Source organism: Juglans microcarpa x Juglans regia, chromosome 5D, assembly GCF_004785595.1.
Source record: "Juglans microcarpa x Juglans regia isolate MS1-56 chromosome 5D, Jm3101_v1.0, whole genome shotgun sequence".
NCBI classification, from domain to species: domain Eukaryota; kingdom Viridiplantae; phylum Streptophyta; class Magnoliopsida; order Fagales; family Juglandaceae; genus Juglans; species Juglans microcarpa x Juglans regia.
Window position 1 is genome coordinate 5447571 of NC_054602.1, and position 26508 is coordinate 5474078.

Genomic DNA, 26508 nt, shown 5'->3' on the forward strand with positions numbered 1-26508 from the left:
TATAGTCATAAAATAATTAAGTATTACGTAATTATTTTAAAAAAGAGTGAGTCTACGTTTAAAAAATTAATTTTTTTAATGTAAATCTTGTATTTATTCTTTTTTTTTAAATGATTATATAGCATTTACTCACTCACAACTGAAAATATTATTTTTCTTCTACTTAAAAATATAATTTTTATTCTTTGTCGATTTCTATTTAGATATTTAAAGAGCAACGAGTTTAGCCTTTTGACATCTCTATTATGAAAGATTTTGCATGCACTTTGTAGGAGTTAAATCAGCAGCGAAATGACTCATGTTTATAAATCTCAAATTTGTAATTTGTATTACACTTATCTATTTAGTTTTTGGTAAAAGCCTCTTAGGACGGGCGAACTCCACCTCACATTACAACAATACGAATCAGGATCAAACTCAACCTTTTGCCACAACAGTGCAGTCAAGCATCTCTTTTACCAAAGTTGAGTCCCTAGACGAGTCCCTAGACTCGCAGTAAACAATGGTCCTCAAATACCAAAGTTGAGTTCAAAGAACTCCGCGACCCTCGAAATGGAAGATCAGGCCAAAGAATCTCCTGACTCTCGCCATCAAAAAGGGCGCGTAGGTCAAAAACCCCTCAACCCTCGCACAAGGCATTTTCCAGCAGATGCCAAGTGATGACACTCACATCACAACCGTTGCTAGTGGGTTACCTTCGGGAACAAGCCCTCGAGCTCCACAACTGCCTCATGCGGGTTTCTTTCAGGAACAAGTTGACGGGCTCTGCAACTGCCTAATTATGTGGACCCATGGAGTCAACGAACTTCCTGACCACTTAAGCGCAGGTCACACAAACAAACTCTAACATGAACCTATAAATGAGAACATCAAACGAAAATTTACACTAAGGGGCAGAAAGTCTACTACTACCAACAATAGCAAAAATGATCCAATCATGAAAATATGCACTCTTTGTCGACAATCAAGCAAACATAAACAAACAAACTCAAAGCTGAGCTACATGCTAGCACCTAATGCGGTCAAGTACATCTCTTGCTAAAGTAAAGCTCTGCGCTCGCATCTAACGCGGTCGAACACATCTCCTGTCCATCTTTCCAAGATGAGTTTTTCACCGCTTAGCACAAAAACAAACAGAAAACCAAGGACAAATTTTCAAAATTTATTCTACAGAGTATTGACTTGAAGATTCTCAAGACCTTCTTATTGAGCAAATCGATCTTAAAAATCATGGACATCTGTAGGGCTCAAATCAGCAACCTATAATTTAGTCTTGAGATAAAGCTGAAAATCAAGTTAAGAGATAAAACTAATAAGAGATAAGGAAAGAGACCCAGACACCTAAAAGGAAACGGCTTTACAAGACAAGTGAGACTCAATCACTCAAAAGAAATAGACATCTATATAAGTAGGAGATCTCCACAAATGTACACAAGCTATGTACAGAATCTACCACACATAGCGATTCCACTAGATCTCTCTCAAGAGAGGCATTGTCTTCAACCTCTTGAAATTTTAGATTTCTCAATTGTATTGAACGATATACGAGATCATGAGATAATGTAAAATTACTAATCATAATAGATTTCTCCCCCAAAAACTCGTGGACGTAAACTTTTATGTTGAATCACGTAAATCTTCATGTCACTCTTTATTTATTTTTATTTATTTGTTTATTACTATTTTATTGATAAATGTAAAGAACATCATATCAAATTTAGGCATTAACACACTCTTAACGTTTCTATGTAGTATCAGAAAAATTATTCTTTTCATAAAAAAAAAAAAAAAAAAAAAAAAAAAAAAAAAAAAAAAAAACTAAATATCTCTTATTTGTCATATAAATCCCGCTTTAGACCCTTTTGGAGATCAAAAAGTTTATCATGAACAAAATGGATTATTTTATTTTATTTTATAATTATAATTACTCTTAATATTCATGATTAATCTATCTTTGTTTTTTACTCTATTTTCTCATTCTTAGAGCATTCTTATTGGATTGACTAAATACATCTTTAAATTTCAGCTAATATCACATGAATTTACATTTGTCTACTTCATTTACATTCAATTCTTATATTGGATTATTCATTTACTCTCTATATAATAATAAAATACTATTATTTTAATAATTAATTAATTAATTTTATTTTTATTACATTTTCTAGTTCTGCCAATTAAATGTTAATAATAATTATATTATAATTAAATTAATATTAAAGAAGTATTATTAAATGTTAATAATAATTATATTCTAATTAAATTAATATCAAAAAATTATTATTAAATGTTAATAATAATTATATTCTAATTAAATTAATATCAAAAAATTATTATTAAATGTTAATAATAATTATATTCTAAATGTTAAATGTTAATTATATTCTAATTAATTAAATTTATTTGTTTGGAGTGAGAAACTAATATTTCAATATTTGATGAAGTAATTATGATTAACTATATTTGGTGAAGCACTGTAGTTGAAATCTAAATTATTTTAGATATGTCTAATTTAATGTGAGATATTTTTAACACAGATTATTTAAATTTTAGCTATCTTTTAATTTTGACCAAGTTAATAAAAATACTCTTAGATCACTTAAATAAACAATTATTTGAAATATCTTGCACCAATAAATACAAGGGAAAGATAATATAATCGAAAAGAAAAGGAAATATTTTGTTACATGTTCAGCTGCGATCCCATTAATAAGTAATTTTTTTAATTTTATGTTTCTTTAAATGCCAATATGGGACTTACATTACGAGCCAGTTCAAAAATAATACTTGCATTATTCTGTTCCTTGCTTTCTCGAATTCCTAGACACATTTGATCAATCTCTGACCCCCGGTGCGTGGCACGTGAGCCCTACTTTCAATCCCAACTATAAACATTGAAATTAGGTTTGAATTTTGAATTGAGATGATAAAATATTAATATTATTTTTTAATATTAATATTATTTTATGATTTAAAAAAATTAAATTATTTATTATATTATGTATTGAAATTTTAAAAAATTGTAATGATGAATTGAGAAGGATTTAATAACCAAATGAAGCACATGTTAACAACACATTTTATAATGAGAATTCCTTAGGACCGGTCCGGCTGTTATTAGCCAAATAAAAGTCTGCCAATCACATAGTTACATGTATAACTTCCACCACATTTATCATAAACCAGCAAACATCAGAAAGGGCAATCTCTCTTATACGTGATTTCAACCTGAAGGAACTCCCATTCGCACACCCCCTTCGTCGAATCACAACTGAAGGAACTCTCCACGAATCGCATTGGCTTTCTCGAATCTCAACCCGAAGGAGAACTCCCCACGAATCATGAATCGCACCTCCTCTGTCGAAGCTCAACTCGAAAGAAATCTAGAACCCCTAAATCTCAACTTCCAAATCTTCTCCCCATGCCCCCACGAAACCCAGAGCCCATTCACCAGTCCACCGACGTTGATCCTTCTCCTCAGGTCACAATCTGTCAAATGTATTTGATTTTAAGAAAATAATTTTTCATTGTTGTTGAGAATAATCGAATCGTTTGAGATAAAAGCTTATAAAAGTGGATTGAACGAACCGAAGATGAAGAATGAAGAATCGTTGGTATAAAAAAGAAAAAAAAAAATGAAGAATCGTTGGTATAAAAAAGAAAAAAAAAATGAAGAATCGTTGGTATAAAGGAAGAGAAAGGTCTTTGACACCGATGTTTGATGGCGCGTGTGGCTTGCGGATGAAGAGGACGTAGCCGCCCAGTCTATGAAGGCTCCAGAATCCGAAGGTAACCTTGTGAAGTCGAGCTCTATTGGGGCTCTTGGTTGATCTCCATCGCACAAGTTGGGTAGGGAAATTTCTGGATTTGGGGGCTTTGGTGGAAGAGGAAAAAATAACAGACGAGGGGCTCGTGTCTTGGGCGGTGCAAATGAGAAATGGGCTTGATTCTCTGTGGTCTAGCATATTTCTCTTTCAGTATTTTTCTTTACCTGTCTTGAGTTGAATTGAGGGCTATTTTTGTAGGATTAACAGTCGGACCAGTATGAAGCACTTGTCTTATAATATATTTTTATATTTTATTATATTATGTATTGAAATTTTTAAAAATTATAATAATAAATTGAGATGAATTTAATAATCAAATGAAACCTGAGCTAACAACATATTTTACAATACATATTAAAACATAAAAATATTTTTATAAACTAATATTAATTTTATAAAATATTTTATATTTAAAATATTAAGAAAAGTAACATGTTTTTATCATTTTCATAAAGACTACTGACCAAGCCGCACGTGTCTACAACCCTTCCCCTCGCGCGTGGCTTAGACCACAACAGTTACAGTCCCAGGCTTTTAAAAAAGAAACCGCACTGGGGCAAAACTCTTCGAGTACGACGTTAGGATATACCGTTCGTCACTTCCGTGCTTTATCCAAAGACCGAAGTCTGCTGCACTGGTAAAGCAAAAAATGAAAGCGGAAGCGCTTTTGAAGGAGAGAAACAGTCACGGTAGTTGATCGATCGATAGTCATGAACCTGAGGCAGCGTCCTGCGCCGGGGCGAGTCCGTATCAATTCGCACGCGCCGCCGGAACTCTGGGAAGCGGACGTCTACAATATAATCCCCATCCACAGCCTCCTGACAGACCACCCTTCACTCCGGTATCCGGAGATACGTGCCGCTGCGGCCGCTCTACGCGCAACGGGGGACCTCCGGAAACCGCCGTTCGTGCATTGGAACCCGAACAACGACCTGCTGGACTGGTTGGGACTCCTCTTCGGCTTCCAAAACGACAACGTCAAGAACCAAAGGGAGCACCTGGTCCTCCACCTGGCCAACTCCCAAATGCGGCTTCAACCCCCTCCAACTATACCCGACGCGCTTGCACCCTCAGTGCTCCGACGCTTCCGTCTCAAGCTCCTCCACAACTACACCTCCTGGTGCTCCTACCTTGGCAAGAAGTCCGAAATCTACCTCTCCAATCGAAGATTCAGAACCGGTACTGGAAACGACGAATCTAACGGTCTTCGCCGCGAATTGCTCTACGTTTCGCTCTACCTTTTGGTCTGGGGTGAGTCCGCTAATCTCCGATTCGCTCCCGAATGTTTATGCTACATCTTTCACCACATGGCCAAGGAACTGAACCACGTTCTCGACGGTAAAATTGACTCCGAAACTGGTCAATCGTTCTTGCCTTCGATTTCCGGGGACGGTGCGTTCTTGAAGTGTGTGGTCGTGCCAATCTATCAGACTATTAAAACCGAGGTTGAGAGCAGTGGAAACGGCAAGGTGCCGCACTCGGCCTGGAGGAACTACGACGATATAAACGAGTATTTTTGGAGTAGGAGGTGCTTCCAGAGGTTGAAATGGCCGCTGAATCCCTCGTGTAACTTTTTCGCCACGACGCCCAAGGACGAGCGTGTGGGGAAGACGGGGTTTGTGGAGCAGAGGTCGTTTTGGAACGTGTTTAGGAGCTTCGATAAGCTCTGGGTGTTGCTCATACTGTTCTTGCAGGCCTCGATTATCGTTGCGTTGGAGGGGAAAGAATATCCGTGGCGGGCGTTGGAGAGTAGGGATGTGCAGGTGGAGCTGCTGTCTGTGTTCATCACCTGGGCTGGCTTGCGAGTTTGGCAATCGTTGCTTGATGCTGGGACTCAGTATAGCTTGGTTTCGAGGGAAACAATCTGGCTCGGTGTGAGGATGGCGTTGAAATTCGCAGTCGCCTTGACATGGACTGTGGTGTTTGCGGTTTTTTATGGAAGGATTTGGATTCAGAAGAATGGGGATGGAGTGTGGTCTGATGAGGCTAATCGGAGGATTGTAAGTTTTCTTCAGGCTGGTCTAGTTTTCGTGTTCCCTGAGTTTTTGGCATTGGCTTTGTTTATTGTTCCATGGATTAGGAATGTACTTGAGGAATTGGATTGGCCTGTGCTCTACTTGTTGACATGGTGGTTTCATACCCGAATTTTCGTGGGTCGTGGCTTGAGGGAAGGGCTTGTCAATAATTTCAAGTATGCTATGTTCTGGTTTGCTGTATTGGCTTCGAAATTCTCTTTCAGTTACTTTCTTCAAATCAAGCCTCTGGTCAGCCCAACAAGGGCTCTTTTAAATCTTAGTGATGTACCTTACAAATGGCATGAATTTTCCGCTAGCCCCAATATAGTTGCTGTTGTGTTGTTGTGGATTCCTGTGCTGCTGATTTATTTCATGGATTTGCAAATTTGGTATGCAATTTTCTCGTCCTTTGTTGGTGCAACTATTGGGTTGTTTTCGCATCTGGGTGAGATTAGGAACATTGGGCAGCTAAGGCTAAGGTTTCAGTTCTTTGCTAGTGCAATGCAATTTAGTCTCATGCCAGAGGTGCTGCAGATAAATACTAATATGACACTGGTGAAGAAGCTCCGTGACGCTATCCACCTCTTGAAGCTGAGGTATGGAATTGGTCAGTACAAGAAGATTGAATCTAGCCAAGTGGAAGCCACCAGGTTTGCCTTGATTTGGAATGAGATCATGGTAACTTTCAGGGAAGAAGATCTGATCAGTGATCAAGAACACGAGCTCTTGGAACTGGCTCCTAATAGTTGGAATATTAGGGTTATTCGATGGCCATGTGTCCTCCTCTGCAATGAGCTGCTGATTGCTCTCAGTCAGGCAGAAGAGTTGGCAGATGAGCCTGATCAGTCGCTTTGGTTAAAGATATGCAAGAATGAATATAGGCGGTGTGCTGTCATAGAAGCTTATGATAGCATTAAATATTTACTTCTTATGATCATTAAAGATGACAATGAGGAGTACTCAATTGTCGAGAATTTGTTCAAGGAGATAGATTACCAAATTAAGAATGGAAAGTTGACACAGGAATTCAAGATGTCTGTGCTATCAAAAATTCATGCTAAGTTAATAGCACTTGTTAAGCTTCTGAATCAACCAAATAAAGATTTGAGTGAGGCAGTGAATATACTACAGGCCTTGTATGAACTATCAATCAGAGAGTTTCCAAGGAAGAAGTCGTCTATTGGGATGTTGAGAGATGCAGGTCTGGCACCTCATAGTCCAGCCACCAATGCAGGGCTACTCTTTGAGACTGCTGTCGAGTTCCCCGATGCTGATGATGCTTTATTCTTTAGGCACCTACGGCGTTTGTATGCTATTCTTACTTCTAGAGATGCCATGCACAATGTCCCAAGGAATCTTGAGGCAAGAAGGCGTATTGCTTTCTTTAGCAATTCACTATTTATGAACATGCCTCGTGCTCCGGATGTTGAAAAAATGATGGCTTTCAGTGTTCTTACGCCTTACTATGATGAAGAAGTTCTCTATAGCCTATTGAATCTCCGAAAGGAAAATGAAGATGGCATTTCTACCCTGTTTTATCTGCAGAAGATCTATGAAGATGAGTGGGGAAATTTTTTGGAGCGGATGCATAGAGAAGGCGTGGAGGAAGAGAGTGAACTCTACACAATAAAGGCAAGAGAACTTCGTCTTTGGGCGTCGTACAGAGGTCAGACCTTATCCCGCACTGTGAGAGGAATGATGTATTATTATAGGGCTCTTAAGATGCTTGCCTTTCTGGATTCTGCATCTGAGATGGACGTAAAGGAGCGACCAGAAGATGGTTTGGATGGCCTACACTTGGGTACGCCACTATCTTCACGTAATCTCAACAGAGTAACTAGCAGTGTAAATCTTTTGTTTAAGGGACATGAGCATGGGAGTGCTCTAATGAAATTTACATATGTGGTCGCATGCCAGGTGTATGGGAAACATAAGGCAAGGGGAGACCCCCGTGCTGAAGAGATATTATATCTGATGAAAAACAATGAGGCTCTTCGAGTTGCCTATGTTGATGAGGTTCACTTGGGGAGGGATGAAGTTGAGTATTACTCTGTTCTTGTGAAATATGATCAGGAGCTGCGCAGGGAGGTGGAGATATATCGGGTCAGGTTGCCTGGCCCCTTGAAGCTCGGGGAAGGCAAACCAGAAAACCAAAACCATGCCATAATCTTCACCAGAGGCGATGCACTTCAGGCCATTGACATGAACCAAGACAATTATTTTGAAGAGACACTCAAGATGCGGAATTTATTGGAGGAATTCAACAACTTCTATGGTATCAGGAAACCAACCATCTTGGGAGTTCGTGAGAATATTTTCACCGGTTCAGTGTCTTCACTTGCTTGGTTCATGTCTGCTCAGGAAGCAAGTTTTGTGACCTTGGGGCAGCGAGTTCTGGCAAACCCATTGAAGGTGAGAATGCATTATGGTCACCCAGATGTGTTTGACAGGTTCTGGTTTTTGACTCGGGGTGGGATCAGCAAGGCTTCTAGAGCGATAAATATTAGTGAGGATATATTTGCCGGCTTCAACTGCACCCTGCGAGGTGGCAATGTGACACACCATGAATATATACAGGTCGGTAAGGGAAGAGATGTTGGGTTAAATCAGATCTCAATGTTTGAGGCCAAGGTTGCTAGTGGCAATGGCGAGCAGGTTTTGAGCAGAGATATATATCGGTTGGGTCATAGATTGGACTTCTTTCGAATGCTTTCAGTTTTCTACACAACCGTTGGATTCTACTACAACTCAATGATTGTGGTTCTCACTGTCTATGCATTTTTGTGGGGCCACCTTTATCTTGCTCTCAGTGGTCTCGAAGATGCAGCCATGGGTACCAGTAACAATAAAGCCCTTGGTGCAATCCTTAATCAGCAGTTTGTCATCCAGCTTGGTCTCTTTACTGCTCTTCCTATGATTTTGGAGAACACTCTTGAACTTGGGTTCCTTCCAGCAATATGGGACTTCTTGACAATGCAGCTTCAGCTGGCATCATTCTTTTACACATTCTCAATGGGCACTCGTACCCACTTCTTTGGCCGGACTATTCTGCATGGGGGTGCAAAGTATCGAGCGACTGGTCGTGGTTTTGTGGTGGAGCACAAGAGCTTTGCTGAGAACTATCGACTCTATGCTCGGAGCCATTTTGTGAAGGGCATTGAGCTTGGGGTTATTTTAACTGTGTATGCTTCTCATAGCCCCTTGTCTAGAAACGTTACTTTTGTTTATATAGCCATGACCGTATCTTCCTGGTTTCTAGTGGTGTCGTGGATAATGGCGCCATTTATATTTAATCCTTCTGGATTTGATTGGCTGAAGACTGTTTATGATTTTGAAGATTTTTTGAATTGGATATGGAATAGTAGTGGGGTGTTTTCAAAAGCAGAACAGAGCTGGGAAACATGGTGGTATGAGGAGCAGGACCATCTGAGGACAACTGGTCTCTGGGGTAAACTGTTGGAGATTATTTTAGATCTACGATTCTTCTTCTTCCAGTATGGCATTGTGTATCAACTGAAGATTGCTGCTAAAAACACAAGTATAGCTGTTTATTTACTGTCCTGGATATACATGATTGTGGTTGTTGGGATTTACATCGTCATATCATATGCTCGGGACAAATATGCTGCAAAAGAGCATATCTACTACCGTCTAGTTCAGTTTCTTGTCATTGCGCTTACAATACTTGTACTTGTTCTGTTGTTGAAGTTCACTCCCTTCGAGTTTCTTGACATTGTCACAAGCCTCTTGGCCTTTATCCCAACAGGCTGGGGTATGATATTGATAGCCCAGGTACTTAGACCTTTTCTGCAGACCACTGTGGTGTGGGATACTGTGGTTGCCTTGGCCCGGCTATACGACTTGGTCTTTGGAGTGATTGTTATGGCTCCTGTAGCGTTGTTGTCATGGCTGCCCGGATTTCAGGCGATGCAAACAAGGATTCTGTTCAACGAAGCATTTAGCAGGGGTCTCCAGATATCTCGCCTTCTTACTGGGAAAAGGTCCAATTGAGATGTGAATAGAGGTACTTTCTATCTAAAGCTTTTCTTAAACGTTCACTTTCCCCATCATTTATTCAACATAAGCTCTCTTTGATAATAAGGAGGGCTTTGGTTTTAGTGGCATGCTCCCACTAGGTTTAAGGTCCGAATTCTTGGGTGCAAACCATCTCTCTAGGGACCACGATCTATCGGTGAAAAGCTGATGATTTACTTGATCCGTGTGATGGGGACGCATTACATGGATTCAGGACATAACTAGGTAAAAGACATGTTACGTTTGCAAGGTCTCTAGGATTCCTGGTCATAAAAAAATAATGAGGGCAGTACCATTTTTTCTTTTTATACATGAACGTACAAACATCCATCTACGCAGACGTATTGTTCTCCTGCTGTTTTATCCAGATAGATTCTATTTTAGTAACATCTCATATTTGATGGAAATTGTATTTAGCACTCATCCCTATGAGAGGGTGTGCGAGATGAACCCATAGCCAGCATTTCGTTTCTAATCCTTTATCTGATTTACCTATAAAGAGAGAGAGAGAGAGGGTGTGCGAGTTTTTTGGGGTGGGGGGAAGTGTTCCCCAAACCCTCAGTTTTCGCTCGAATAAAATGTTGGGATTTGTGCCCAAAAGCTAGTTTTGAATATGACATTATTGAATAATAAAAATTGACGTTATTGAATGGGAATTAAAATCAGTTTTTTTTTTTTTTTTTTTTTTTATAATTTTTTTATGTCATCGTAATATCTTGTTTTGACAACTTATAAAAAAAAAATCTTGTTTTGACAATCATAGTTCATGAGATGAATTGATGTCTTCTTTTGTGCCTGATTTAGGTGTGTTGAGTGTGATTATGTATAGAAGATATAAAGAACAAGTTCCTAGTAACTTGTTAAATTAAGTTTAGAGTTAGTGATAAACTCTGTGAAAATGTTATTTATGCTATATTTATTATTATATTATAGACTGGTTTCTCTTATTAGTATAGTAGTTCGTGTAGAATGCGTTAAACTGGACTTAATTAGAGCATATTTTTCAAGTTACTGTCCTATGAATAAATTTCTCTCATCTACATAATTGCAAGGACTCTCGACCCCAAGAGATAAATGGACACAAATATGGAGTGTCAAGGGCTTTTATATTACTTATGAGTGAGATTTTTTATTTTCTTGACAAGTAAAAAGTTTTGTTAATAGTAATAGAAGCATAGGCTAGCACATTGGACATATACAAGGGAAAACACCTAGTTAGGAAGAATAAATAGGTACAAGGAAATCATAAAAATCAAGCCTGTTAAAATATCTTGCATATAGAAATAATGTAATGAAAAAGAGTGATCTAGGCTCCACTAAGGATGTTTCCTTATCTTTGAAGTTCCTGTCATTTCTTTTTCTCGAAATGCAATATTTAAGGCATGTGAGGACCATTTTCCAAACTCCCACAATTTGGGGATTGCCATAAAGATTTCTCCAACTAGCAAGAAGATCAATCACCCTTCCAGGCATAACTTATGCCAGCACGAGTGACATCTTATATGACCAATGCCCCCAATACATTAAATCACAACTAATGTGTTGGGGTATTTGTCATATGAGATCATTAGTTCCAGTCACTTTATTCGTTTGGAACAAGAAACATATTTGTTCATTAGTTCTGGTTTTCCTTTTCATCTGATAATTGATGAATTGATGACCGCCGATGTCGTTTTATGTAATTTTAACTGGGTTTGTGTTGTGTTTCAGGTTATGAGGTGGGACTAGGAGCAGAAAATGAAGTAGATAGCTGGCCTTCATTTTTACGGACCGAGGTGTTTTCTGATTTCTGTACGGTGCTGTGGCATTGTTTCTTACCGGGGAAATTATGTTCTTATTTTTTACCTTTTCAACTTCATCTTCCAATCACTGTTACATCGGATTGCACGCATACGTGCCTTTGCTGCTGTAATCTTGTGATGGCACTGCGCATAATCAGTGAACGTAGAGTTTAGCCATGTTTTCAGGGTTCGGTTATGTACAGATTGTCCATGTACAGTGTAGTTTCGATGCTAGTTTTCGGCAATCGTACTAATTTTGTTGATCCTTTTAAGCAGGGTTATCTCAAATTTATCCTGGCGGCATTATTGTTCTGCTTTTGCGAACGCCCATTTTGTTTTAAACTTTAATTGCTTTATAGTCCTGAAATCTGCAATGTTTTGCATATGAGATATTGAACACCTGTGCCCATGTTTTATTCACCCATGAAACTTTGGTTCTCATGGTACATGGGTCCGAAAGGAAGTTGTAATGAGCGAAACAATCTGGGTTTTCAGCAAGTATGCAGTCCTGAAATTGGCTGGGTTTACTGGGACTGTTATGAACTCACTAAGTAGTAACCACCCTTGAAAATCGACTACTTACAAGAGAAGGGTGCTTAAAGGCTTATAAATCATTAACCAATCTCATACTTAGTTGATGTGGGATCGTAACAACCACTACACTCTACAGTCGACGTCCACAATAGTTTCGGCGCTCACAAGGGTTGGTTGTGCGCTAGGTCTTTCTTAGTTCCGAAAGAATACTGCTATGCCGGCATCATCCCTGTACCACACGATTGCAACCGTGTCAACATGAACTGCATACGTGAGATGACTCTGATATCATTTGTTATGAACAGGTACAACTCACTATTGAAAACCAGTTTACAAGAAAAGGGTGCCTAGGAGCTTATAAACCACCAACCAATTCCATAGTTAGTCGATATGCTAAGATAAGATAAGCCATGAGGGAAAACTAAAAAAAAAAAATATTTTTTTTAGCTTAAAAAACAAAAGAAAAGAAGAAAATTGTAAGTTTGTAGCTTTCACTGGAACAGTCATTCCTAGGAGCCGAAAGTGAGTACAAAATACAAATGCCATAGCCACTCGGAGCAAACGATGAACTCCAATTTCTTTGGGGTCGGGTCCGTCCTATCACTGCCGGATCATAAAATTGGCATTGCTGTAGCAAATGTTGTAAAACTGTAAGTAGCATTATATTCGTGGAAAAGAGTGAATAGAAAAAGAAAGTGATTGCTATATTTATAGAAACAGAAATCATGTATCACAATTCGTCATTGCTAATAACAGATACTTTCTCATATACAGATGTCTCTCTAAATCTCTTGGGAAGAATACAACGGCCTCCAAATCGCTGCTGCAAGTAAACAAGCACGGTGAATAGCAGACCACCACATGGGATGATGATGTCCCATGCAGTGGAATAAAAATCCATCCTATGATTTGCATAAAGGTATGATGAATCAAGGTACCACGTAGAACTGTGAGCCCTGTAAAGGTCATAGGCATGAGGCAGCAGACGAACAATGGTGGTTCCAATGTAAAAGGAAGAGGCAAGAGCCTTTTCTCCTGAATTAGAAAATAAGTTGAACAATATTTGTGGAAGTAGAAAACCATCCAGGAGCAAACCAGCATAAGATTTGATGTCCTCCCAGAACGGAGCATGCAGCTTGTAAACATTGCGCTGCGGTACTAGAAATTTCCCCAACTGTCTCTGGTAAGGCTTCTTCCATTGGTGCACAGACCAAGCAATCAACCCACCGGCTATATACATTGGTAAAGCCACATATAGAGCCTTTCTTTCTGAAACCCACAACTCCTTTTGGCTTCCATCATCTTGTCTTGCAGACCAAGTCAGTTGGAGAAGGCGCAACTGCAAAAGGAAAGCTACCATTGTTACCACCCTTACTATTACTTCATTCACTTCAAGCCATCCACCACTCCCAAGAAAAACATTCGTCTGGTTATGGCTATCCATGAACAAGGCTTCAAAGTTCAACAGCAGAGGAATCATATGCCCCAGCGTAAGAACAATGGCCATCACAATGGAAATGAAGGGAAGCACTTGTGGGTTCTTTTTCATGTAAAAGAGCTGCAGGCCCACAAAAACACATGCTAGTGTATTAGAAATCAGAACCATGGTAATCTCCAAGTCCATTCTCCAAATAGATGCTTTAGCTTGGGTATTGGTTATTGAATTTGAGGACAATTGAAGGGGTTCAAAGTAAAGAGGATCCAACTTTTCTCGTTTGCTTTCAATAGTTCCCTTTACAATTTCACCATGCTCGGCATGCAACGGAGGGAATTGAACATTAATCCTTATTTCACAGTCTAATGAATCATTTCTAACCAAATTTTGATTAGTCAATCCAAGATGCCGACACCCTATCATGCACAGAAGACCTGTATCTCTAGAATATATTCCTTCTGCAGAAATATCAATGGCTTTGGATGAAGTATCAACACTGAACTTGAAATCGGGTCGAGGTATGAAGCTCATTTTGTAGCTGATATTGAGCAGGCTGCTATGGCTGTAGTTCATGTGGAATGCAGCAGGCCCTGCAACCTTTGGAGCTGGCAACACAAATGTGTGCCCATAATACTGTTGCAAATAAAGCTGATCACCTACAAATAATGGGGTCAAATAACCCGTTGCTACTTTTCCTGTGCTGTTGCTAATAGACATATCAAACCTCATGTCCAATGAATACCCATCAGGATATGTCTTTCCCTTGCTCCTAATCTTCCTTTTTGCACAATACTTTCTTGCATTCTCAATCTCAGTATACTCATATTTAAGACCTTGGACGTCAATTGATCTTGCCCGAGAACTCTGAAATCCAATTTTGCCAAAGTAACCAGAATCGTTCCCATGTTTCCTGCTCCGAATTTCTCCCACGATAGTACTTCGGTTCCTTAAGGAGACAACTGGAGGAAAGATCAAACTCAACCCGATCGAGCAATCTCCAACATAAGCATTTGCCCAAGATTCTGTAACATTCAAAATTCGGCATGCAACACCACAAAGCCTATTCTCCTTCTCATCCCACTCAGCCTCAGCAATCAACGTTGTATTAGGATCAAAAGGAAACTCGTAACCAGTATAACTAGAGTTACGAAAACTCAACAACATCTGCACCTTGCGTCCCTCCCAACACCAAATTCCCCGATAAAACATAGAATTAGGCAAATACCGGATACTCCCACCAAAAGGATTACAATTGCCACTACCACAATGACGCCCGTATTCCAGTGAATAACTAAAAGTCTGTCCAAGGGGAAAGGGACAAACAAAACGGTTCGTCCTGTTTCGAGATAAATTCTCTCCCCCATCGTAACCACTCAAACAATCACTCCCATTTTCTTTCTCAATAAACGTGTATTCATGATTCGAGTATTTGAACCCCATTATTGAAATTGGCTCAAAATAGTTTGAATCATCCTTATCATTACTCGAACTTTCTAAAGTCCCACCAATCAAACTACCATAAATGCTTGAATTAATCGGATAATTAAGCTTAAGAACAGCATTAAAACGGTTTCTCTTACCTGGATCAACGTAAGTCGAGAAGGATCCGACCATACAGAGTTTCCCAGAAGATTCAGACCAGTACCCATCAAGCAAAAACCGGGCTACGGGCCGCCAAGGCAACCGTCTCGGTCCTCGGAACCGAATCTGGCGTAATAGCCGGTGCGTCGTGTTGCTGAAAACAGGGTACTTAGCCGGGTTCCGGAGGTTCAGGGTGGCTTGGACCTTGAAGACGCCATCGGAGGAAGTATTTTCGGAATGTAAGGGTATGAACGTGAGAGATTTCGGGGAATCGGTAGAGGTTTGGTTGAAAATCCGGTCGCCACCGGAAAAGAATCCTGTGCGGAAGAGGAGGAACTGAGAGGTGCTAGTGGAGTAGGAGAAGGGAAAGCTGTTGGTGGACTCGGGAACAACTTCGTTGCAGTGCTGGGTGTACGATATTTCGGGTATTGAGTTCGAGGTACTGGTTAGGCTTTGAACCAGAGATGTGTTGGTGGGGATGTTGGCAATGAATAAGAAGAGGAAGGAGAGGAGGGGAGCGAGGCGGGATTTGCTGGACTTTGAGAGTTTTCTTTGGAATTTGGGCAATGAAGGTGAAGAAGAAGAAGAAGAAGAAGAAGAAGAAGAATCGGAGTCCATTGGTGGGAGTTGGTAGGGAAGGTTGAGATGCTTTTCGGATTTCAAACTTATATAGGCCTCTCCGAGCAGGGGAGCTGTAACTGTAAGGCTTCGTTTGGTCGGGGTCCCCAAAAACTCCATTTGGAAAACGCCTTCTGTTCCTTAGCTGATTATAATTAGAAAAATTATATTCATTATTTTCACACATCACACACTATATTTATTATTTATTTATTTATATTTTTTTTCTCTTACTAAATAAAAAAAAAATTAAAAAAAAATAAAAAAGTTTGGTGTGTAAGGAATTCAAAATTCAAAATCATGTTTCTTTGAAATTATATAATATTGTCATAGGCACCATTTTTTCTTTTTTGGGTTTTTGTCTTCTTTATATGAGACCAAGTTTATGCTTTGTCATGCCATGATGCCATCAACATAACATCTCAGAGGTCAAGTCAATACCTTTAGATTCGGAGTATCTACACATAACTTGTATTGAGTTTATTTTATCAAGAAGATATGACTTTGTTTCCATCGCCATTATTCGTCAGTGTCGATGTGAACTTTGTTTGGGGGTCTTTTGAATATGTAGATCGAAGAAACCAGCAAGTGTACATCCAAAACTCAAAACAAAAAAATATTACAATTATATGACAACCGTTATCGTATTCTCCTTGTACATGCTCAAATGAGTTCGGCTGAAAAATGTATTATAAAGCCATTGAAAAATGTATTAACTTTGAAAAATGCAATTCATGACGTGAGACTGAGAGATAAGTATAAAATAAAATATAACTTTATAATAATTTGATATCATCTTGAAGGATGATGAATAATATTACTCGCAACTGACTTTCGCATTTATTTTCCTCGGTCGAGGAAAGAATTCTTGGGAGGAAATATATGGTGAATTTATGGGAGAGACTGGTGGGTTGGGATGGATGTCATGGATTTAACTTCATGCCAAGGAGATGTAAACCTCTGAAAATTGGATATAGGATCTATTTGCTTTGCCATGCTATAACATCCTTGTCAAAAATTACAGACACAAGATCATTATCAAGCACACCAACCCAACATGGAAGTTTATTTCATAGCCTGAAAGTCTGCAAGCCATAATCTATGATACATATATAACACAGCCTTACTAAGTCACTTTTCACCACCATGCATGACACAACAACCATATATTGACAAATGACCAATCTTTTGCCAAGCAAGTGTTGATATTATACATATTTACAAACAAAATAAAGGTCTTGGTATGGTAATTCAGGAGTTACCAGCAAATTCATTTTTCAGGCTCAAAAAAGTGGCTGTAATCCATGCCCTTGTCAGAAAATGCTTCCACAAGCTTTGGCACGAGCTTAGCAACCATGATTTTGAACCCCTTAGAACTTCCCTTTATATTTTCAACCTCGGCCTTTCCGCATCCAAAAGCATAGCCCACTGGAGCTCCTTCCATATATGCCTTACAAGCCATTAGAATAGACTCTGCGCATCGCCTGAAGTGTTCTTCCACTAATGCCTCGAAGTGCTGCACCAGCAAAAAGTTGAACATAAAAAATAATGCTTAATCATGAAAAAGGATAAATTCAAATGTAATAGCATTTTCTCTTATAAAATTGGGTTTGGTCATGTAAGTTGCCAATTTTTTATTTTTGTGATGTTCAATTCCTGAGACAGTATGTATTTAATGGAGACATCTTTAACATGGACATCCCATTTGAATCCTCTTAATAGATTAATTATAGACAATGGAATTTACACAATTCAAGTCATTGCAAACAATAACTATTGAAAATATCTTGATCCAAAAATTAAAAAAAACAACTATTGAAAATGGTGCAATACATCATTTGTTGAAATCGTGGCAGTGATACCGAACATGTATGGATACTTGTGTTGAAGGCTATACGCTAAAAATTGTTGAATACTATTATAGTAATTCAAGAAAAATATAGCGCTCAAATTGTTGCTTTCATCTTTCTCTATATTGTCCAAGACTCCAGAGGTAATTATCATAATAGCTGCTACAAACCACCACAATGGTAGAGTGAATTGAGATTTGAGAACTAATTATTGTACCTTAGGAGGTTTTCGTAGTAGGTACAGCATGGACTTGCAGGTGACAAGGAATGCATTTTCATTGTAGCTTACAGAGTTTTTCTCTCCCTCAGCTCTTCCAATCTGCTTATCATACCCTGCCTCATTGAAATAAGGCTTCTCATTAAGTACGAGGGCCTGGAGGGAGAGAAGAACTTGAAGAATAGTTGAGCGCCCTGGACTCCATACTTCAGAGCCTGTACCCGTCCATGTATTGAGAAGACTGAGACAGACCTTTCCAGATTCATACAAGTTAGGGTTGACACGGAGCCCACCGGAATTGTAGTGCACCAACTGCATAGGATTTCATGTCACGATACCAGCATTAGATTTTGTTTGAGTGATTTTCATGCATGTATATACGCAGAATAGATTCATGCATGGACTGTGAACTTGTACACCCTCATTTTCGACAGGGTCCTCTTTCATTTTGGGGGTATGGGCAGTCAAATAAACATTACTTCTATTTCATAAAAAATGTATGAATTATGAGGGCAATTTTTTTTGACACTACAAGCACAAAATCGACAGGAAAAGTTCGATAACTTACAGGTGGTTCATAAGGATACTCCGTGGGAAGGAAAATATCAAAGAAGAAAAGCCCATCATGATATGGAGTTCCAGGTGCACCAACAATGGCTGCTCGCAATAGATCCATCCTTCCATCAAAGACACGGACATAGATTGTTTCTGTGAGGTCACGAAGGTGTAATGAGCGATAGTACATTGAATAGGGTTTCGAAATTTGAATAGTAACCCTTCTGATTTCCAGCATAAAAAAGAAAAGGATAATTAGTGCTAACCAGGAAGATCTTTCTCTAGAATGCTCCATTCTTGCTGAACCTTCTTCAACCAAACTCTTTTCACCTATAACGGAATACAAAGAGGGGAAAATATCATTCTGACTGATTGAATAAGTTATATTCTACATTTAGAGGGATAAGTCAAATTTCTTGCCTGAGACAACGCCAACCGTTTGTCAGCGCCAAGAAAGTGATGGTCTGAGCAATCACCAACCATATCAAACTGCCTAAACTGATCAGAGTTCTCACTGGTGGTTGAAAATCGAACAGCTTCAGCATCCAGAGACTCTTCCACTTCAAGATCTGAACTTGTCTTTCTAAATGTTTGCAACAGTTCGCAAGTTTCCAGCACTTCTTGCTCATGGAGAATTTTAGATTCATTTCCACCTTCAGTAATAAGCCCAGTTACAACTGGGCGTGAATCTGAAGTTGAACCAATAGATCCAAATAGGCCTGTTGCAATGTTAATGAAAAATCCAATGGCAGCTTGAGGAAGGGGAAAGGAACCAAACTCCCACGAATGCTTTTTGTAATTTTCACCAGCACCGTCAGAATCCAACAAATCCTGAACATTAAAGCTGCTATTAAGTTTGCTCCAAGACAAATGCAGATGATACAAGGTTTCTTTTCTAACTTCCAGAATTAATATACTGGAAATACTAAACAACCCACTCACCAAAAAAACTTAGAAGTACAGAAAGACAATTATTTTTTCCAACGAAATGATGCTCATTCTTAAGATACTCAGTACCAAGTCTAAACTGCCACCAAATCTTCCAGTTCTATATCACAAATTATCTTAATCACCCATTTCCTAAATATTTTAGCCGCCAATTAATCCAAGGCCTCAAAACCATCACTGTTATTTAACACTACTTATTAGTGAATCACAGAGAGGGAGGGGGGGGGGGGGGGGGGGGCTTTACCTTTCCTTTATGGTTATAAGACCATTTGTTATGTTCAACTATCTCCTGATTTGATTCCTCAACATTTTCTTCATAGAGCACATTAGTTGCAGTTGAGCCTTCGTACTTATCATTCCGAAATATCTCATAAGGTGCAACCTGCAATGATGATCATCAAAGAATTAGAAGTTGCTGAATCCCTACAGGATACTACCCAGTTATGCATGAACCAAGAATAGATAGTAACTCACAAAAATACAAGTTTTATAAGTAGCCGAAGTTGGCTGCATATCATAACACTCGTGCTTAGTATGGGTGGCTCACTACCACATCTATAACCTAATCACTGCATCTTACTAAAAGCTGGAATGACGCTCAAAATCTAGTGAACAACAGCCCCGAGAAACAAGAATAGAGACGCATCTTCCAAATAAGTACACGTGCAGCTAAAATTGGTCTTATAACATTACAGAATTACCCAGTTGGTTACTGTAACTATTACATCTATTACAGGAGGATGCTTCATTAAAAGTAAAACCTTATGCTGCAGTAACAAACTTTTTCCTCTCTCCCCTAGTGTAATTCATACAAAATACTAAAGTTGGAGAAAGATCATATGACACCTCTACATTGTCAAGTTAAGCAAATCATGAAGACATAATACACCAAGGCCACTGGCATATCATTGGAAAAACACTGCTCATCCATATTTCATAGGAATGAAGATAATACATCAAGCTCAGTGGCGTTGTTTTCTAGTTCAGTGGCTGTTCTGCATAAATTACCACCAAATTCACCAAAAGTGTGTATCAATCTACATGCACAACAGGCTTGAGACGGGAATCTCATATATCCCTACACGAGGGAACCCTAAAGCAAACCCAACTGGATTAACAATGGTTACAACTCATCTGTAAGTAAGGTCGAGAAAATTCTCAACCTTAAGAAAGCACAAGAGTACATAACCTGTCCAAAAACAGTAGTATCTTATATAATTAGTATGTCAACAAGTTACTGACTATGTATATGCATAAATAAAGAATTAGGATGACTACATCATACCTTGGTTACGAGACCAGTAGCCCACCTCACCTCAACAACACCGTCTTTAAAGCCCGTCACATTGCCAATATAAGATAGGTAAGACTCATTGGGGTACTGATTCTGATCCTTGCTGCAGTTCTTGCCTTCCAAAACAGACTCCACACCCATGCCAGTTTCTGAGGTGGCATGATCACTATCCGCTGAATCCCCAAACTGGTTCTTAACTAACCTAAACACAATATCACCAAAAGAATATGAAAACTCCGGGTGCTCGGCCAATTCATAAGCACTCAAAATTTCCTCCAGCCTGTTTCCATCCAAATTGCTTGCTTCACTCACAGAATCAGTTTTCCATTGGACCTTTACAGTTTGTTCCTTCGCATCCACAGACTGCACAACACCCCATCTGTGGCTGATAGACATAAGTGGACTGTCACAAGTTCCCTTTTCCAACACAAACTGCTCAGGAAAGAATTCATAAGCATTTATAACAGTTGCAGGGAGTAAATTTTGTGAATCGAGTCCAAATGAGCGGCTGCCATCCTGCCACACAACATCAACTTTAGTCTTTGTCTTCACAATTACGAAGACTTCATCTAAGTTTGAGTTTCTTCTCTTAAATCCTCTTGCCAAGTTCTTATTTTCTTTGATTGGCTGACCAGTAGACACATTAAGAAAATCCAGCTCCATTGTACCCTCACCGCCAAGACTTGGAAGTACACACCAGTCACCTAGTTGCCAATTTGCATATGAAAAACATGACAACAGATTCAAGTTTTTTGAATCCTGCAAACATGGTGGAGCAGGCAAACTCAAATCACAACCCACAGGAGCAGATGCAAGCCAATTCACATAAACCAAACCTGCTTCCACAGCACAAACAGTCCCTTCATCTTGATTTCGCCTCCAAGAACCACATAACCAGCTAGCTGATTTAGAAACGTTTGAGAGCCTAACCCGCACTCTCTGTCCTGGGTAATATGGGTACTGTGAGTCTTCCAATACATCAGGATAAATTGGCAAGAGCTTCTCTTGATCTGTGGCAGTGACTACACACTTTGCTCCATCATCAAAGACAACAGTGACTTTATCAACTACTTTATCCACCCTTCCAAGCCAAGGCCCACAAACCACATAATCCCCAACTGTAATGGAGCGGATCTTCAGAAGTTTCTTGGAATTGACATATTTTATTGTTTTTCCTTGAACACTCTCCAAATCCACCAACATATCAATGCCGATCACTCTACCCATCTGTCCAGATCGGTCTGTTACACAGCACACTAAATCCCCGTGTACAAATCCTCTCTCAAATGAGAGAAACTCATCAATTTTCTCGATGCTTTCCTCAAGGCTTGACAAGATGCTCCTGGCCTGCCCGCCATATATGCATTCTGTTTCCTCCTGATCCTCACTACTACTGCTTTCACTAGAACTCTCCCAATCAGAGTCACTAAGGAACACATCCATCATTCAGATGCCTATTATAAGATATTACTACAACTCAGTCTTGCAGAAATTACATAATTTCGAGAATAAAAAAAGAAAGGTAATGACACAGACGAATTCTGGATCTCTCACCTCAGCTGAAAAAGATACAGAATCAGAATTATGTTTTCAGGTGGCCTTTTGCTCTAGTTCCTCAGCTGACCTTCACTGGAAATCACAAGAACATGGTTCTTTTAGAAAGTCAATATCTTCACAACAAAAGCACATAGTTCAAACATGTATAAGAGCTGAAACCAACAGTTAACCACATTTCTATTCGCTAAAGCAACTGTGAACAACTTAGGATGTACTTTCGGGTAGTAACCCTATAACAATATTTGCCACAACGAAAACTAACAGTAGATATTGAGAAAGGTACCATAAAAGTTTCACCTTTTTAAACGAACTGGAGAAGCCAACACCTCTATCACTCCTAGTTTGAGCACACGTTCTTAATATGTACTGCAATAAGGATATGCAGATTGTAGTCGTACCAAAGGATGATAACAAATGCTAAATTAATATATATATTCCAACAGATGTGGATATTGATAGTGTGTCTATATCTCCAATAGGATATGTAGATTGCTAACACTGGAGATATGATGCCAAAGGAGATTTGCCCTATAGGGATAACGGGAGTCGAGTTACGACCCCAAATGCCAAAGGAGATTTGCCCAATGAATGAACTGAAGTTCCCACTAGAAGAAACTTCTCAAGGAGACTTTCCCACCACAGAAGAGCTCAAAAGCTACCACTGCCGGATAAGAGATTTCCCAATAGAGCGGGTGGAGTTCCAGGTAGATTGATGACAAATGATGTTTTTCCAACCAAACAGCTCTTCTCAAATATCTGCTGCCAAAGAAGTTACCCAACCAAAGGAACCTTTAGTAACTTTTGCCAAAGGAGATTTGCCCAAACGAACAGAATCCTCACAAAATTATGCAAGCAATTTGTTCTTCACATGCTTATTGCCAAAGGAGATTTGCCCCCAAAAAGCCAAAATTTCTGTCACGTTTATCTGCTGCCAAAAGAGAATTGCCTCATGTAAGGAGTTCGATTGAACAGCTGAAACTCAAGGTCACAATCAGTTGAGATCATGCCACCTAACTGACCACCAATCTTAGATATATCTAGCAGCTTGATTGACAGAAACTCAGTTTTGTATTGAGTCTCTGAGAGAGCTATCTGAATAATCACTATCTCAAAAAAGCTTCTCTAAGTGGCTTAACCCTTAACCCAACAGTTGAACCTGCGGCAACACTATTTTGTACAAGCAACCTGGCAACAAACTGGATGTTGTCTCTGAGAAAACTATCAGCGTAACCAAGCTTCAGTGCCAAAATACCGAAGAGCTTCTCCAACCAATTTTACATTTCCTGAGAACCTGCATACACAGACTGTTAATAATAAGTAATTTTTAAACACAGAACAGAAGCAGTAAAATCTGAGAATCTAGAATTGGTTATCTGATTGTTGCTACTATTCTTACAAATTTTGTAGACTCTGCTCAAATAAAGAAAGGCACAGAAAAGGGGCCACAAGTAGATGCAGAAGAAAAAAATAGAGGTTTAAAATTGTTAACATTCAATGTGAAATTTGTCTTTAAAAGGCGAAAAAAAAAGAAAAAAAAAACTATTTGCGTGTGTATGAAGGAGATTTTTTTTTTTTTTTTATCATATGCATGAAGGAGAATTAACGGACCATAACGAGAATATTGCATTCATACGTTTTAAGAACAATGGATATGAAAATATGCTAGATTTGGTTCGATGAATGAACCTCACAAAGTAACTATCAATTCAGATAGAGAGAGAGTCGTCTATGGAGTAACAAAATCCACTGTTGGTCCCTCACTTTTGGTGTTGCATTAGAATTTCGGGATTTCAGACTACAGGATGCATTGCTTAGAAATGTAGTTTAGACAACACATGAGAGTTAAGGGAAACTAGAGCAACTATTGTACAGATACTCTACTTTAACCAAGCCATTTTGAGGAATAAATCTGAGACAACACCTTTAACTTAATCACTTCTATTTCATGTATCAACAAGGGTCCAGTTTCACAGAGATAAAACTGAAAGAAACACATAAAAAATTGTAACTGTCAGTTCTCATATCTCATTCAAGAAATTAAGATGAGAAATCAAATACCTTGCTCCAAAATCTTCAAATGCAAATGAAAGACAAAGATATTCAAATCGTAGCAGCCATAATTTTCTTTTACAAACAAACCTTCACTCGAAAGAACATATCCTTCAATGACTTACGGAAAGTATTCATGATAATCTATTCACCAAAAAAGAACATATCCTTCAATGACTTACGGAAAGTATTCATGATAATCTATTCACCAAACTTGTACCCTCAAGAAACTTAAGAAAGAGAGAACTTTTGGAAGTTTTTCGTAAGAGATAAAACAGAAAACATCTTACAACAGCCTTTCATGACAGAAAATCACAAAAAAAGAAAAACCTCCAAACTTGTGCGCCTAAAAAATTCGAGTGCTCTAAGAGCCAAAATATGACCAAAAGTAAAGCATTGCCCATAATCTATAAAAATTAACCACCATATTTCTGAACTGCGAGAAAAAAGTAACATAGATACTAATAATGGAAAAGATAAAAGCTAATTCATCAACCCCTCAAACAAATAAAAATGACATTTGGAAAAGATAGAGATTAACCGACAGAAATTGCAGACTGAAACACTGTACCATTGCAGTTGCCACCTCTGCTAACCACTGGAACTCTAAATTTTTTCACCAAACCCAAGAAAACCGCACAAAGTCTCCAAAAAGCTGATCAAAGGAATTCGAACCAGAAAATTATTGACAGAAACAAAGTTTCTCCTATGGTTCTTTCTTCCGTTTCTTGCACTTTCTCGCTAACTTTCTTTCTCAGCCACTAGAACCATTTACTGTTGTTGAAAGAAGGGAAACGATGGGAATTCAGAGAGGCCAAGCTCCTCCCCAAACGCCGCCCTTCAAACCATACCCGAGCCTCCAAACCATTAGAGCTCCCTCTCTCCCTCCCTCTCGCTCTATCTCTCTGTGGGTTGGTGTGGCTCACTGTTCTGTTGCTGGGAAACGTTGAATATTCCGAGTGTGGGCTGCGTTTGTCTCTCTCATCCAATTAGACTCGAGAGGGCGACCATTAAATGGATACGAAAGAAAGAATATACCAACAGTATCAGACGTACCGTCGTTATACAACTTAACAGTTAGCGTCTTAAATTACTTCTAACGATTTACTTACAATTTTTTTTAATAATTAATAAAATCACATCATTTCATGTAAAGTTATAAATAATTATAAAGTTATTATTTTTCTTACCATTATGCGCTTTGTTTCTTTTTTTTTTTTTTTTTTTTTGGCAACATCTAATTAATTGTTGGATAAAAATACACGCATCTATATATTGTCATTTATATCTCTAAAATGGTGAAAATAAAAAAAAAATGTAGAATATAAAATTGAGTAGTAGGATAGTGGTATGATCTTTATTGTCATTCATCCACCCAACTATAGGATCTATGGGGGGTGCTAGATTGTCCATTACCCTTTACAACGACACCACCCATGACCTTCCTTGCATTGCTAAAAGAGTGATCTATTCATTATAATTTATTTCTTTGATGCATGCGTCAGCTGCCTGCTGCTGCCATACCTAATTACATTAACTTTTGGCAATGGCTTTCTTTTGTTTCCAGCGCTTCACATGTAACATTTTTCGGTATGGCAAAAGAATATGCTTAATTGGTAGCTTACAACGTCACATCTTGTGGCGAAATATTATTTATAAATAAAGAGTAACGCTGTTTTTCATGAATAATAGTGAGTTGAATTGAGATGAATTGAATTATGAATAATAGTAAGTTGAGATGATAGCGTAAATTTTGTAGAGTCTATCTAAGATGAGTTTAAATATATTTTGATATTAAGATGAGTTTAAATATATTTATATGAAGTTAAAAATATTGTTATTCTGCGTGTAAAAATGTATTGAATTAAAAAGAGTTTGAATCTCTTGACACGAGGTGCCAAGTGATTTATTATAATATATATATATATATATTTAAAATAAAAGGGTGTCTAAAATACAAAAGAGAACAATTGAATCTTTATATTTTTTTTTTATCCCTTTTGTGTTTATATTATTTTAATAAATTAAGTGGCACCACGTGATGTCATATCAAGAGGGTGATATGAACTCTAAATTTAAAATGGTCCAATAGCATTTTTCTTAAAATATAGATCACGAATATCAAATGGCATGATTGTGTAATTCTTATAAACAAACCTATACCAATTAATGTGACAATGAAGTTCTACACAGCTAGAGTGACGCAAGGACG

General features: G+C 38.5%; 3 protein-coding genes and 1 non-coding gene across 7 annotated transcripts; 2 read left to right on the plus strand and 2 right to left on the minus strand.

Annotated features, from left to right (window-relative positions):
- Nucleotides 1-4382: 4382 nt before the first annotated feature.
- Nucleotides 4383-11930, plus strand: LOC121266350 (callose synthase 11). 2 transcript variants are annotated; one of them, XR_005940783.1, is made up of 3 exons: nucleotides 4383-9866; nucleotides 9962-10102; nucleotides 11588-11930. XR_005940783.1 is itself a non-coding variant. In XM_041170153.1 (2 exons), exon 1 carries the CDS (start codon nucleotides 4538-4540, stop codon nucleotides 9851-9853), a length of 5316 nt encoding a protein of 1771 aa, XP_041026087.1. In that variant the 5' UTR covers nucleotides 4383-4537; the 3' UTR covers nucleotides 9854-9866; nucleotides 11588-11930. The 2 variants fall into 2 exon arrangements, 1 of the variants encoding a protein (XP_041026087.1); XM_041170153.1 differs by lacking the exon at nucleotides 9962-10102.
- LOC121266667 lies at nucleotides 7527-7606 on the plus strand. The gene has a single exon (XR_005940888.1). It is a non-coding gene; the product is annotated as a small nucleolar RNA J33 (small nucleolar RNA).
- Nucleotides 11931-12871: 941 nt separating the features above from the next.
- On the minus strand, nucleotides 12872-15901 carry LOC121266351. Its single transcript, XM_041170154.1, has one exon. It carries the CDS (start codon nucleotides 15824-15826, stop codon nucleotides 12923-12925), a length of 2904 nt encoding a protein of 967 aa, XP_041026088.1. The 5' UTR covers nucleotides 15827-15901; the 3' UTR covers nucleotides 12872-12922.
- A 960-nt stretch (nucleotides 15902-16861) lies between these two features.
- On the minus strand, nucleotides 16862-25298 carry LOC121266352 (probable ubiquitin-conjugating enzyme E2 24). 3 transcript variants are annotated; one of them, XM_041170157.1, is made up of 11 exons: nucleotides 24868-25298; nucleotides 22745-23538; nucleotides 22545-22613; nucleotides 22245-22319; nucleotides 20682-22144; nucleotides 19641-19778; nucleotides 18869-19279; nucleotides 18715-18778; nucleotides 18462-18601; nucleotides 17894-18205; nucleotides 16862-17342 (listed from the first exon to the last, which is right to left on the minus strand). In XM_041170157.1, exons 5-11 carry the CDS (start codon nucleotides 22134-22136, stop codon nucleotides 17097-17099), a joined length of 2766 nt encoding a protein of 921 aa, XP_041026091.1. In that variant the 5' UTR covers nucleotides 22137-22144; nucleotides 22245-22319; nucleotides 22545-22613; nucleotides 22745-23538; nucleotides 24868-25298; the 3' UTR covers nucleotides 16862-17096. The 3 variants fall into 3 exon arrangements, with proteins under 3 accessions (XP_041026091.1, XP_041026089.1, XP_041026090.1); XM_041170155.1 differs by having other exon boundaries at nucleotides 22545-23538; XM_041170156.1 differs by lacking the exon at nucleotides 24868-25298 and adding an exon at nucleotides 24306-24441 and having other exon boundaries at nucleotides 22545-23538.
- Nucleotides 25299-26508: the final 1210 nt, after the last annotated feature.

What these genes read in the sequence shown, in the direction of transcription:
- LOC121266350 (XM_041170153.1), top strand. Translation starts at nt 4,538, where the DNA reads ATGAACCTGAGGCAGCGTCCTGCGCCGGGGCGAGTCCGTATCAATTCG.
- LOC121266351 (XM_041170154.1), bottom strand. Translation starts at nt 15,826, where the DNA reads ATGGACTCCGATTCTTCTTCTTCTTCTTCTTCTTCTTCTTCTTCACCT.
- LOC121266352 (XM_041170157.1), bottom strand. Translation starts at nt 22,136, where the DNA reads ATGATGGATGTGTTCCTTAGTGACTCTGATTGGGAGAGTTCTAGTGAA. An exon ending in AACGGTTGGCGTTGTCTCAG is followed by an intron (nt 18,779 to 18,868) that starts GCAAGAAATTTG and finishes ATTCCGTTATAG; the next exon opens with GTGAAAAGAGTTTGGTTGAA. An exon ending in AGTATCCTTATGAACCACCT is followed by an intron (nt 18,206 to 18,461) that starts GTAAGTTATCGA and finishes AATCCTATGCAG; the next exon opens with TTGGTGCACTACAATTCCGG.